Source organism: Homarus americanus, unplaced genomic scaffold, assembly GCF_018991925.1.
Source record: "Homarus americanus isolate GMGI-L3 unplaced genomic scaffold, GMGI_Hamer_2.0 scaffold15682, whole genome shotgun sequence".
Taxonomy (NCBI): Eukaryota; Metazoa; Arthropoda; class Malacostraca; order Decapoda; family Nephropidae; genus Homarus; species Homarus americanus.
Window position 1 is genome coordinate 28,799 of NW_024752436.1, and position 13,702 is coordinate 42,500.

At 39.3% G+C, this 13,702-nt stretch overlaps 1 protein-coding gene across 4 annotated transcripts in view; it reads right to left on the reverse strand.

Moving 5' to 3' along the window:
• Positions 1-13,702, reverse strand: part of LOC121855089 (irregular chiasm C-roughest protein-like) — a 222,377-nt gene that overhangs the window by 21,993 nt on the left and 186,682 nt on the right. For 3 of the 4 annotated variants that reach the window (XM_042349917.1, XM_042349918.1, XM_042349916.1), the window contains exons 11-12: positions 11,288-11,446; positions 5,795-5,839 (exon numbers count right to left, since the gene is read on the reverse strand). In XM_042349917.1, the coding sequence (XP_042205851.1) occupies positions 5,795-5,839; positions 11,288-11,446 (204 nt within the window). The remainder of the gene's footprint in view (positions 1-5,794; positions 5,840-11,287; positions 11,447-13,702) is intronic. The other variant, XM_042349919.1, reaches the window with a different exon arrangement.

Genomic DNA, 13,702 nt, shown 5'->3' on the forward strand with positions numbered 1-13,702 from the left:
TCAAAAATAAGGGACCCACTAAATAACTATCATACATCTAGATCAAAGGTTTTCAAAGCATTTTTAACCTTGGGCCACTGACAAATAAATTTATGTAGCATATTATCAGTTTTGAACTGACCATCACTAAGGTTTATTGATTTTAATTCCTTAATCAAACTAGCTTCAACCAGAAGTCTTTCTGTGACACAAGATGATTTAAATACTTCTAAGCTTTTTTCCCAAGCAATGGGATGATTATTATTCCTAACATGAACGAACAAGGCACTGCTTTCAGATGCTGTTCTGATATTGTACTTATGTTGTTTGATTCTGAGCTGCAGTGTTTTTCCTGTCTGTCCTACATAATTACAATTACATTTGCTACATGGAATACAATAAACACTTCCATTTACATTCAAACTTGGGCTATTTCTTATTAACATATTGGTAATGGTTGAGTCATACTTGAAAACAACATTAATATTTAGTAGCTTGAAGGACCGAACTAACGGGACAAATTCATTACGATAGGGCAGAGTCAAAATATTCTTAAGTGTAGGAACTTGTCTGGTTTGAGAGGAATGAAAGGATTTTTTAGCCCTTTTAAAACAACGATCAACAAACACAGAAGGGTACCCAAGTTTCTGTGCAATAGAACGAATGTGTTTCAATTCATCGTCAATAAATTCAGAGTCACAAATACTCAGACATCTTAAGAACATAGCAGAAAAAACTGACATTTTGGTAGACTCCAGGTGATTCGATAAAAAGTGTATGAAACTGTCTACCTGTGTGGGCTTTCTGTATACATAAGAACAACAGAATATAAGAATGGAGGAAACTGCAGCGGGCCTATTGGCCCATACTGGGCGGTCCCGTTTACACCCAACCCCGATTGCTCATATAAGCATCCAACCTATGTTTGAAGCTATTCAGCGTATTCGAGTTAATGATGATATTTGGTAACTTGTTCCATTCATCCACAACTCTGTTTCCAAACCAGTGTTTACCTATTTCACGCCTAAATCTAAATTTGTCTAATTTAAAACCATTGTTACGAGTTCGCTCCTGGTTGGATAGTTTGAGCACCTTTGTAATGTCCCCTTTGTTTAGCCCTGACTTCCACTTATACACCTCTATCAGGTCGCCCCTCGCTCTACGCTCTGGAGGGAGTGCAAATTAAGGTGCTTTAACCTGTCTCTATACTCAAGGTTCCTAATGCCCGGGATTAGTCTTGTCATTCTCCTCTGAATTCTTTCCAATGATTCTATATCCATTCTGTAATACGGTGACCAGAACTGAACTGCGTAATCCAGGTGTGGTCTCACAAGAGCAAGATACAGTTTTAGGATGACCTCGCTAGTCTTGTAACTAACACTCCTTTGTATGAACCCAAGTACTTTATTAGCCTTGTTACGAGCAAAAACACATTGTTTACTTGGCTTAAGGTTCCTACTTATCATTACTCCTAAATCTCTCTCGCAGTCGGATTTCTCTATGGCATCGTTGTTCATCTGGTATCTGGTTTCCCTGTTTACATCTCCTATACTGAGTACTTTACATTTGTCCACGTTGAATTTCATCTGCCATTTTTCAGACCATTCGAAAAATTTGTTTAGATCTTCCTGTAGTTTTGCTGAGTCCTCGTCAGATTTAATAACAAGTCCTATTTTAGTGTCATCAGCAAATTTACTTATGTTGCTGTCTATGCCGATATCTATGTCGTTTATGTATATAATAAATAATAATGGTCCAAGTACTGAGCCTTGGGGAACTCCACTTGTGACGTTGCTCCAATGGGACTTAGTGCCGTTAATGCTCACTCGCTGTTTCCTGTCCTGTAACCACGCCCTAATCCATTTAAGGATGTTACCTTTGATGCCATGAGCTTCTACCTTTCTAATTAGTCTTTCGTGGGGGACTCTGTCGAAGGCTTTGCTAAAGTCGAGATATACCACATCATAATTGTGCCCCTCGTCCACCGATTCGAAAACTGATGAAAAGAATGTTAATAGATTAGTTAGACAAGAACGTCCGCTTGTGAAGCCATGCTGGGAATCATTGATCAATCGGTGCTTCTCCAGGTGATTTCGAATAGAGTTTGAAATGATTGCTTCCAGTAAATTGCCTGCTATTGATGTTAGACTGATTGGGCGATAGTTAGAGGATAGTGATCTATCCCCCTTCTTGAAAATCGGCATTACATTCGCTATCCTCCAGGATTCTGGTACTACACCTGTTTTTAAGGACATGTTAGACAACTTAGCTAAGGGCATACTAAGCTCTTCCTTACATTCCTTTAATACTCTGGCAAATATCTCATCGGGACCAGGTGACTTATTAGGCTTTAGTTTGTCTATTTGCTTACTAACATCGTTACTAGTCACTACTATCTCACTCAATTTGTTTTCTTCACTATCTCTGAATAGAGTCGGTGCCTCGGGTATCATGTTTAAATTTTCGGTGGTGAAAACTGTTGAAAAATATTTATTCAAATTATTGCTCATTTCTCTGTCGTTATCAGTGAGCTCGCCGGAGTCTGACCGTATTGGTCCAATCTTTTCTCGTGTTTTAGTTTGATACATTTGGTAGAATCCTTTGGGGTTTGTTTTCGCCTCCCTTGCTATCCTTACCTCATTATTCCTCTTGGCTTTCCTTATCTCGGTTTTAACCCTACTCGCCAATATCTTATAATAATCCTGGAGGTAAATTTCGCCACGCTTTATCCTTCTACCTATAGCCTTCCTTTGGCCAATGATGTTCTTTAAATAATTATTTATCCATTTAGGGTCATTGTTGTCTGATCTGAGTTTTTTGTATGGTATGTTCTGCCTCTGTGCATTAAGTAACTCATTATTTAAATTGACGTGGAACTCGGCAGTCTCAGATGTCGTTATCAGGTCGGAGTCATCTGTCAGGTTCACGGCCAAGCGCGACACCCCCTCTCTCAGCTGCCTCTTTAAACTGTCAAAGTTTGCCCTTCTGAAATCTGGTACTTTAGTGGAATTTTCCTTACGTCTGCCCTGAAAATCTAACTGGAATCGAATTTCTTTGTGATCGCTGTTTGCAAGTTCGTTCCCTACCTCGACATTGCTAATGAGGTTTTCTCTGTTCGACAGAACTAAATCGAGTATATTATTACCCCGTGTGGGTTCGGTTATATGTTGACTTAGGAAACAGTCCTGGATCGTCTCGAGAAAATCCTCTGATTCTGAGTTACCCGTAAGGTCAGTCCAATCTATTTGGCCAAGGTTAAAGTCGCCTACTATACAGACTTTGTTGTGTATGGAAGCCCTGCGCATTTCATCCCAGATAAGTCGCTCATTGACTCTATCAAGATTGGGAGGTCTATATATTACTCCTGTGATTAATTTTTCCCTACCGTCGCTTAATTCTATCCAAATTGTTTCTGTATTCCTCTCAGTTTTTATTTCCTTATTTATTTCACATTCAGATTACCCCTAACATAGATTGCAACTCCGCCTCCTTTCCTGGTTTGCCTATCGGTATGGAACAATTGGTAACCCGCAATTTGGTATTCGACCGGCAACTCGCGTGAGTCTAGGTTGATCCATGTTTCAGTCAATGCTATTATATCGATTTTTTCGGTACATACCAAGGCCCTAATATCATCCATTTTGTTTCTCATGCTTCTACTGTTCGCGTAGTAGACCTTTAAGTTAGTCGTGTTCTGAGTCCTCCCTTTACCGCGTTTAGTTTTAAACTCCCTGTTTAATTTAGTTTTGTCATCATTCCTAACACTATTTCCCTGTAATCTTTTACTTTGTTTACCCGCTCCCACTGCAGTTTCCCCCACCCCTGTGCCCATACCTTAAATTTGTAGTTTGATTAAGGAATTAAAATCAATAAACCTTAGTGATGGTCAGTTCAAAACTGATAATATGTTTCATAAATTTATTTGTCAGTGGCCCAAGGTTAAAAATGCTTTGAAAACCTTTGATCTAGATGTTTGATAGTTATTTAGTGGGTCCCTTATTTTTTACCTGACCTGACTAGTCACGTCACCCCCCTTTCTCTCAAGCTCCTCTACGTGGGTGTTGGTGTGGGGATTAGTGGATGACATCATTATGACCTGACCTCATGTTTTTAAGGTCACCCTGTATATTTAAGCCTCTCTGTCCATGTAATCCAGTTGCCTCTGAAGATGTCTTGAATAAAGACGAATGCTAAGGTGCTCTGTTGTTTCCCTTTTCCCGTGTGATTTTATATATATATATATATATATATATATATATATATATATATATATATATATATATATATATATATATATATATATATATATATATATATATATATATATATATATATATATATATATATATATATATATATATATATATATATATATATATATATATACTGTTAATGAATATGATCTATTCCTTTGTGTATGAACCTCTGTCCTGCGTGGCAGTGAGAAGTGATACCACCCTCAGTGTCAAGACCTGACTGAACTACTCAGAATGGGCAAACTGTACTCCAAGCTTTGTCAATAAATTTGTTAAACTAAATAAAAGCTGGTGTACTCCACATAACCAACGGTAAGGGTGAAGAGCCACTCCTCGGGTACATTAGACGTAGAAAATTACGAATGGAAACATTAAATACATCCAATGAAATTATTACAAGATCATCTCTCGAGATGTTGATGGTCTGAAGTTATTTGAAAATTAGCTGTATGCTTGACAGAGATTGGATAACTGATTGGATCACTGAAGTAAATCTCTATTACGTCTTAGAGATTTTTTTACTTCTAGAAATAAAATATTATATATCTGGCAAGGTTACACAAGCTGAGACACCCTCTCTGGAATCACATCATGACAGATTCTCTTTCCAATAATTACCAAGCTCTCCCTCTGACAGCTGTACCCTAAGGGCGAGACTAAATCAGTAATGATGGCTCCGGGACCATCGCTTAGCCTAAAAGTACCTCTTACCCTAAATGACTGGAGAAATTTTCACATTTTATTTTAATATAACTGAGGAGTGAATACAAAGTTTACTCCTCAGTATTTTTTATTTCTTCCCAACAACAACAACGATTCGCTGGTCAACAGTGAATATTCTTAGTTCCGTTCGTGTGTACATTCAGTATTTTCGTTTTCAACACTTCGTCAGGGACAATGTTCTTTTTCATCGGGTTATAAACGCATCTATTAAAATTAAATACTTTCAGAAACTTTTGTTCTAGGCCCTAATGTATAAAGCTAAGTCGACTAACAGCCTAGTGCAGGCTGACTGCACCTCGACATATAATGTTAGGAGACAAAACTTATATCCCTGTAATAGACTGTGGACCAGCGCTCAAGACTTTTCTTTCCCACAACAAAGAATAAAGACAGATGTGGCTGGTTATATCACGAGTTTAATGAGTTAACGGTACAGCACCCAGAAGCAACACACTATTCTGCAGCCACCTTGATGAGCGACTGTTTACACATGCTCACAACACAGCGATGTATCGGGGTATTAAGCTGTCCATTGATGTTCATTGTCTCTGGTCTACCATTGGCCTTTACTACCTAGAATCCTAGACCATCATCTCCAACATGTACAATACATTAAGATAACAAATAATACAAATGTCGATGATTACTTGTTGTAACGGTAACTCAAACATTAAATAAAGGAAACATAATAATAATAACATATGCAAGGTTTACACATAATATGGGATGCGTATACCTCACCTATGAGATGCATAACCAACACACTAAAAAGCAGGTGATAAAGCAGCGAATATTTAAAAATATATTCAAGTCAATTTCTACTTCTACTGACTGACCTCTGAAGGCTATTTTAATGGCCATTTCCTTGTCGATGTGGCACACTGTCACGGCAGTTAAAGAAGAAGAATAGAGTGTGTATCAAATAAAGAAAGGAATATATATATTTGTCAAACTAAATAGAGACCACCGCCGACTAAGCCTTATAAAAGAACTGTCGTGTAGGGATAATTTGTTTTTTATTGTTATAACTTAATGAAAATTAATGTGTATATATAAATATTCTGCTCTGTATAATTTAAGGCGTCGTATACCAACAAAAAACAGCCAGATTATACCTAAAGGCGTTCAGGTTAGCTTAAGTGAGGTTAAGTTATGATAATGCTCATGATCGCTTGTGACCAGTCAGAAATTTCCAAAAGGGAGTGAAATACATTGATAATTGTCCCCATCTAGTGTAACACACACATACACACACACACACACACACACACACACACACACACACATATACACACATACACCTTGACCACCGAAGGGTCAAGACGTACCTGGCGCTCCTCTCGGAGCAGCCAGGTCAACTGTTAGTTGGCCCATACCAACCCCCTCCCCTGAACCCTCCTCCCCACCGGAATATCAACAAGTTCTCGCCAGAAGTTACAATTTCATTTAGGAAAGGAACGGAACCAGTGTTAAACAGAGGTGAACAGTGGTGAACAGTGCTTAAGTCAGTGAGAACAACTCAACAGTAACAGTCGTACTCAAGTTAACCTTCACACAGTGAGGTCCCAGGTACCCAGTGATAACTGCCCGTGAGACCCAACAACAACCAGCGATGTGTTAATCCGTCTACGATAGGAAGGCCTAAGACCAAACCTCACTCATATAATACACCATCTGTGAGGGAATTACTACACCACATGTCCCTCATAACACCATATGTGAGGGAATTACTACACCACGTCAAGTCCCTCATCACACCATCTGTGAGGGAATTACTACACCACGTGAGGTCCCTCATAACACCATCTGTGAGGGAATTACTACACCACGTCAGGCCCCTCATAACACCATCTGTGAGGGAATTACTACACCACGTGATGCCCCTCATAACACCATCTGCTACACCACGTGAGGCCCCTCATAACACCATCTGTGAGGTAATTACTACACCACGTGAGGTCCCTCATAACACCATCTGCGTGAGGGAATTACTACACCACGCCAGGTCCCTCATAACACCATCTGAGGGAACTACTACACCACGTGAGTTCCTCCTAACACCATCTGGGAGGGAGTTACTACACTACGAGTTTGCTGTTCAACACCTACATTAATCTGTATGTTCACTGTATGTTCCTTTACCTTTCTCTAATGAAGGCTTTTGTTAAACCACCAATGTATGTAATAAGTCATTTATGTCCAATGTATATTTTCAGCCTTCTGGCTGCAGAATTTTTTCAATAAACCGTTAATTATTATTATTATTATTATTATTATTATTATTATTATTATTATTATTATTATTATTATATACACACATATTTCATGCTATTTCAGGACATGTGACATACAAGTTTTTTCACTTTATGTCAGCATTATTTACACCAACAAATGGATGAATCCGGACATGTTCAGTTTAGGATTAAGGGATTAAGTTGGAACAAAATTCCTTCCCTCTCTATACAGAACCATTAGCAAGGTCATGTACTGTACCCGCTGAAGATCTCTCTTAATGATCAACCTGAGTTTGTTGGTGTCACTTGAATCTACCAAGTATTGGAAGGAAGGTCCACTGACTGAACGAGCCTTTTTGAGCGGCCTGCCATGTTGTGATATCTCAAGAGAATTGCTCAGAGAGATGGAAACATACTTATGATATATTTCGGTTGATCCGGTCGTACAGGGCTCCTTTGACCCTCGAGTGTGTGACATCACCAAGTGTGTCGCGATTAGAGATCTGTCACTTCCTGCACCAGCAAAGTGTCTGTGGGGAGTAGTGGGACGGGAAGGTCTTGGTCAACAGCACCCTTGAGTAGATCCTCACAGAACGATCCTTCTGAAGCGCTGGCGGTTTGATGAATGGATCCTGTGTTGTTTAGGGCGTGCAGAGGGTGTTCGTGCCGTCTATGACTGTGTGGAGAGGCAGTGATCTGGTCCAGTCATCAGTTTAGGTATCCAGTAATAGTTTCTCCAGCAATTAACCTACATCAAAAAATGATCCCTAAAATTTGAAGGTCCAATCATCAGATTCGGATTACTAGGCGATTGTGATGACTGATTCAACTCGGTAATGTCTTGTTTGTTGATTTTAAATGTCTTCTACCCAATTTCGCATTGAACATGCAATAGTGTTTCAATTTCTTTATTACAGTTTTCATTAATAATACTGTAAGTTAGTCAACTTTGAATTTTTCCATAAATTTGGATGAAATTGTCATAGAATAACAACCGGACCCTCCCGACCTGCGTCTGGTCATCAGTGCGCCTTTATCAGGGATATACTTAAGCCGTCCCGTAATGACTTCGGATTCGATTCAAATTTGGTGTGAGTCGTTCTTAAGACGTGTGTAATACAGTCAAAGTTCACGTCGCTGAAATATTTTGGACCTAACCTAACACTACATTATAATATGCTGCACTAAATATGACACTGTAATTACATAATAGTGATAACTTCTAGGTATTTTTTTTAACAGCAGACTGTCCATAGATGATCATGATGATCGTCATAATACTAATACAAGTAGATGAATAAATTCATAAAAACCTAACCTAACCTAACCTAACCTTCACTAATTTAGATATAGTTTGGCTCTATTATGTTGGTCAACGACGTCTTAAATGAAGGAGCAAATTCTATTCATTACAAACTAATTTCCATTAAGGTGTAGCAATAAAACATAAAAGTTATTCCTTCCTGGCAACAACGCATTGCCTTTCAAGCTATATCGGTAGTTTTATACACACACACACACATATATATATATATATATATATATATATATATATATATATATATATATATATATATATATATATATATATATATATATATATATATATATATATATATAGTGTTAATAAATCAAAGTTGTGAGAGATATAATATTAGTAGGATTTACTTAACATTTTCTTCTACATAATGAAAACTGTCAACATGCACACTAAAAAAAGACATTAATTAAAATCTGGTAATATGTTTGCCTTCCTCTCTACAGTGTTAACAACCAAGCAATTAACACATGAAAAGAAAGTAACATATTCATGTAATAGATAAAGTTAAAAAAGATATTATGATTAACTAATGTTAGTTTAATACATAACAAAAAACAAGTCAGTAGTCAAAGAAAAGAAAAAGATAAACGATGTTTAATGAAAACTACAATATTTCATAGAAAACCCAGTTTGTTAACAACGATGTTCCAAAACACAATATACACATATAAGACTTCTCGTTGTATTCACATGGAAGGTTTGTTATGTCCTCAACTCATAACACGAGACATACTCTATATAATACATGGTGTTACAATAGCTACTCACATCCTTCCATATTCCTTTACCCCGCTGGAAGTTCGTCTTGTTTCAGGATTACTGAACCATTGTAAATCATAATAATGAAAGACCCAGGTGTTGACGTTAAAGTCCAGATGTATTAATATAAATAAGAGAACAACTCCAGATACAAACTTCTTATCTATGTAACACTCAAAGATTTAAAAACTGATATTACTAAAAAATTTAAGTCCAGTGAAAATAACAAAACACGAGGACACTTTATCTTCAATATATATATATATATATATATATATATATATATATATATATATATATATATATATATATATATATATATATATATATATATATATATATATATATATATATATATATACTGTATATATATAAAATTCAAAACAAAACGTGCTAGATATTTTTCAGGTCTCTGATGACGTCACTTGAGAGAGAACAGGATTAAGAGATGCTAATGTCCGGTTTTCTTGTTGTTAATAAATTAAAATTATACCTCCAAAATTATCTTAATAAATGCTTAAATTAAGATCGATTACTAATATAACAATTACAGTAACTAATCTATCACATACAGTATTGATAAGGTATATTCTTGAGGAAATAGATCTCGTGGCGGCACCAGAGTTGAGCCTTAACAGTCCTAAACTCTTACATCGTCGTAACCGTTCAGTTGTTTCTTTTCATGATGTAAAATATTATATTTCAGTCTTGGAACACATTCCCGACCTTTAACTCCTGTATCATGAAACAATTAATTGCCTCGTAAAATATTGTGAGCCTTGCTGTTGATTGATAATGAGTACCTGTGATGATATCATGTTTTTGTATTTGTGCAAAGAAAATAAAACCTCTATCAAGTTTATAGAGAGACACCATCAGATAAATTTAAAGTTAACTTTTAATATTCATAACATAACTATCTTTATGCTCCTGGCATATGGTAGGGGCACATATCGTTATGTTTGTCAGTTCGTCCGTCTGTCACTATTAGGTCAACACCATTCAGTGTCTTGGGAAAGATTTACAAATTTACCTGAAATTTGGTGCTAATCTTCCTATTATGATCATCTGCTTAGATATTTTGCTGGGTAGTCATTACTTCCATTGACAGTTTCATGATTATACCCAGACATATTATTCAGCTAACTAATAAACCAGTTTATCTTTTACAATGTCTAGATGATAGCTAAGAATATTCGATGTTGCAGTAAAACACTGATTAAAGCATCACTTGATGGATCAAAAAAGCATATATCATTGTGTGTTTCTCATCGCCATTGTCATTCTCCCACTGGTTGATAATAACTCATTCGCATCATTTCTTTCCTCTTCAGTTCATAACATTGTTGTGATGTCCGAGATTATCTCACGGTCAGTATGATTTATCTCAAACCTACAGAATTTACCTAACCTAACCTAACCTTATTAACTCTCTTCCTTTAGTCGACAATCTCTCTTCCCTTTCTATTTGCAGCAATGTTGCTTCACTCTCTCTCCTTTACAGGTACTTTAACGGGCAATGTTCGGTGGATTTGGCATCCTGTGTACCGCCGGCAAGGCCGTGGGCTCGTAACACACGTCTTGCCCACGGTGCCCACCGTTTCTCTGTGGAAGTCGGTCACATGAGAATAACCCGTTATAGTACCTCCTTCTTTCCTCACACAGCCAAACTGTGGAATGCTCTGCCTTCTTCTGTGTTTCCATACTTATACAATCTGTCTCACTTTAAAAAGCTGGTTTTCCGGCATCTTCGTGGTGTAGATTAACACAGTATAACCTTTTTCTTCTCTATTTTCAATTTCTCTGTTCTTTTTTTTCGCCCCTCAGGCCCCGCTGTGGGTCTTTTGACCTGTGCCCGGGTGGGCTAATTCCCGTAAAAAAAAAAAAACTAACCTAACCTCCCATAATCTCTTTACACTTCTCGAGTTTCTGACATTAAAGAAGTTTCATGTGACTGAAAGTTAAGCTGAAAATTTCAAAAGAACAAGGAACTTAACTCAATAACAGTGACTTACGTTGTCTCATGAGCTTTATGTCGTTGGTGTTAGACCCGTAGCCGTTCTTGGCGGTGCAGTTGTAGAGGCCAAAATCTTCCGGGCGGGCGTCGTGGATTACTAATGTGTTCTTTACTCCAGTCGACGTTGTCTCCTGCAGGATGTTATACCGTGACTCGTCTGTAAGAAAAAGAGGAGAGTTAATAAACAGCAGAATAGATTAAAAGAAGCAAATCAAATTCATCACCATTTTAGTATTATTACTATTAGAAAAACTAACAATGTAACAGTGTACTCGAGAGACATTTATGCCATAACCAATTATTCTACACTAGACTCAGGCAATATTGTATCCTGTACCTCAGTTTTTTCCCAGACAATGTTTACAGATCACCTTCTATTCCCCACACACTCCACTCCATCCCCACACACTCTATTCCATTCACACACACACTACTCCATCCTCACACTCTCTACTCCATCCTCACACACACTACTCCATACCCACACACACTCTTCCTCATCCTCAAACACTCTCTTCCCCATCCTTTTGCCTCTCTTCCCCATCCTTACACACTCTACTCTATACCCACACACACACACTCTTCCTCATCCTCCCACACTCTTCCCATCCTCCCCCTCTCTTCCCATCTCACCTCTCTTCCCATCCTCACACCTCTCTTCCCATCCTCACTCTCTCTTCCCATCCTCCACACACTTTCTCTTCATCCTCCTCTCTTCCATCCTCACACACACTCTCTTCCCATCCTCTTACACACCTCTCTTCCCATCTCCACACACTCTCTTCCCATCCTCCCACACACACTCTCTTCATCCTCACACTCTCTCTTCCCATCCTCCACACTCTCTTCCCATCCTCCACTCTCTCTTCCCATCTCCACACACTCTCTTCCATCCTTTCCACCTCTCTTCCCATCCCCTCCTCACCTCTCTTCCCATCCTCACCCACACTCTCTTCCCATCCTCACACTCTCTCTCTTCCCATCCTCACACCTCTCTCTTCCCATCCTCCCACCTCTCTTCCCATCCTCACCTCTCTTCCCATCCTCCCACACACACACCTCTTCCCATCCTCACACCTCTCTTCCCATCCTCACACCTCTCTTCCCATCCTCACTCTCTCTTCCCATCCTCACTCTCTTCCCATCCTCACACACTCTCTTCCCATCCTCACACACTCTCTTCCCATCCTCACACACTCTCTTCCCATCCTCACACACTCTCTTCCCATCCTCACACACCTTTTGGTACTCCTCCCCTCAAGAACCCACTGTAATGATTGTTGATCAGTTCATAACTGTTACAGAAGCATCAATTTCAATTCGACAAAGATCGGTAAACAGTAACAGTCAATAAACACGGTGCCGAGAGAGTGAAGTGGACAGCGGAAACTCAGCCAGTTATCACGGATGGACAGTGTTTACAATATAGGCCTTTACCATCCACTAGAGGGAGGGAACCAGACTCACTTTCCACAATACTCCCCAGCAAGGCAGGCCTGCAAATGTTTCTCAACAAACCTACCCAGCACACCAGCAAGGCAGGCCTGCAATCATGTGTTTCTCTACCACCACCAGCAAGGCAGGCCTGCAATCATGTGTTTCTACAACACCACCAGCAAGGCAGGCCTGCAATCATGTGTTTCTCTACAACAACACCACCAACAAGGCGGGCCTGCAACTCACGTTTCCTCTCTACAACACCACCAGCAAGGCAGGCCTGCAATCATGTGTTTCCTCTACAACACCACCAGCAAGGCAGGCCTGCAATCACGTGCCTCTACAACACCACCAGCAAGGCAGGCCTGCAATCATGTTTCTCTACACCACCAGCAAGGCAGGCCTGCAATCATGTGTTTCCTCTACAACACCACCAGCAAGGCAGGCTTGCAATCATGTGTTTCCTCTACAACACCACCAGCAAGGCAGGCCTGCAATCATGTGTTTCTCTACAACACCGCCGCAAGGCAGGCCTGCAATCATGTTTCCTTCTAAACACCGCCAGCAAGGCAGGCCTGCAATCATGTGTTTCCTCTACAACACTACCAGCAAGGCAGGCCTGCAATTATGTGTATTTCTTCAAACCACCAGCAAAGGCAGGCCTGCAATCATGTGTTTCCTCTACAACACCGCCAGCAAGGCAGGCCTGCAATCATGTGTTTCCTCTACAACACCACCAGCAAGGCAGGCCTGCAATCATGTGTTTCCTCTACAACACCACCAGCAAGGCAGGCCTGCAATCACGTGTTTCTTACAACACCACCAACAAGGCAGGCTGCAATCACGTGTTTCTCTACAACACTGCCAGCAAGGCAGGCCTGCAATCATGTGTTTCTCTACAACACCACCAGCAAGGCAGCAGGCCTGCAATCACGTGTTTCTCTACAACACCACCAGCAAGGCAGGCCTGCAATCA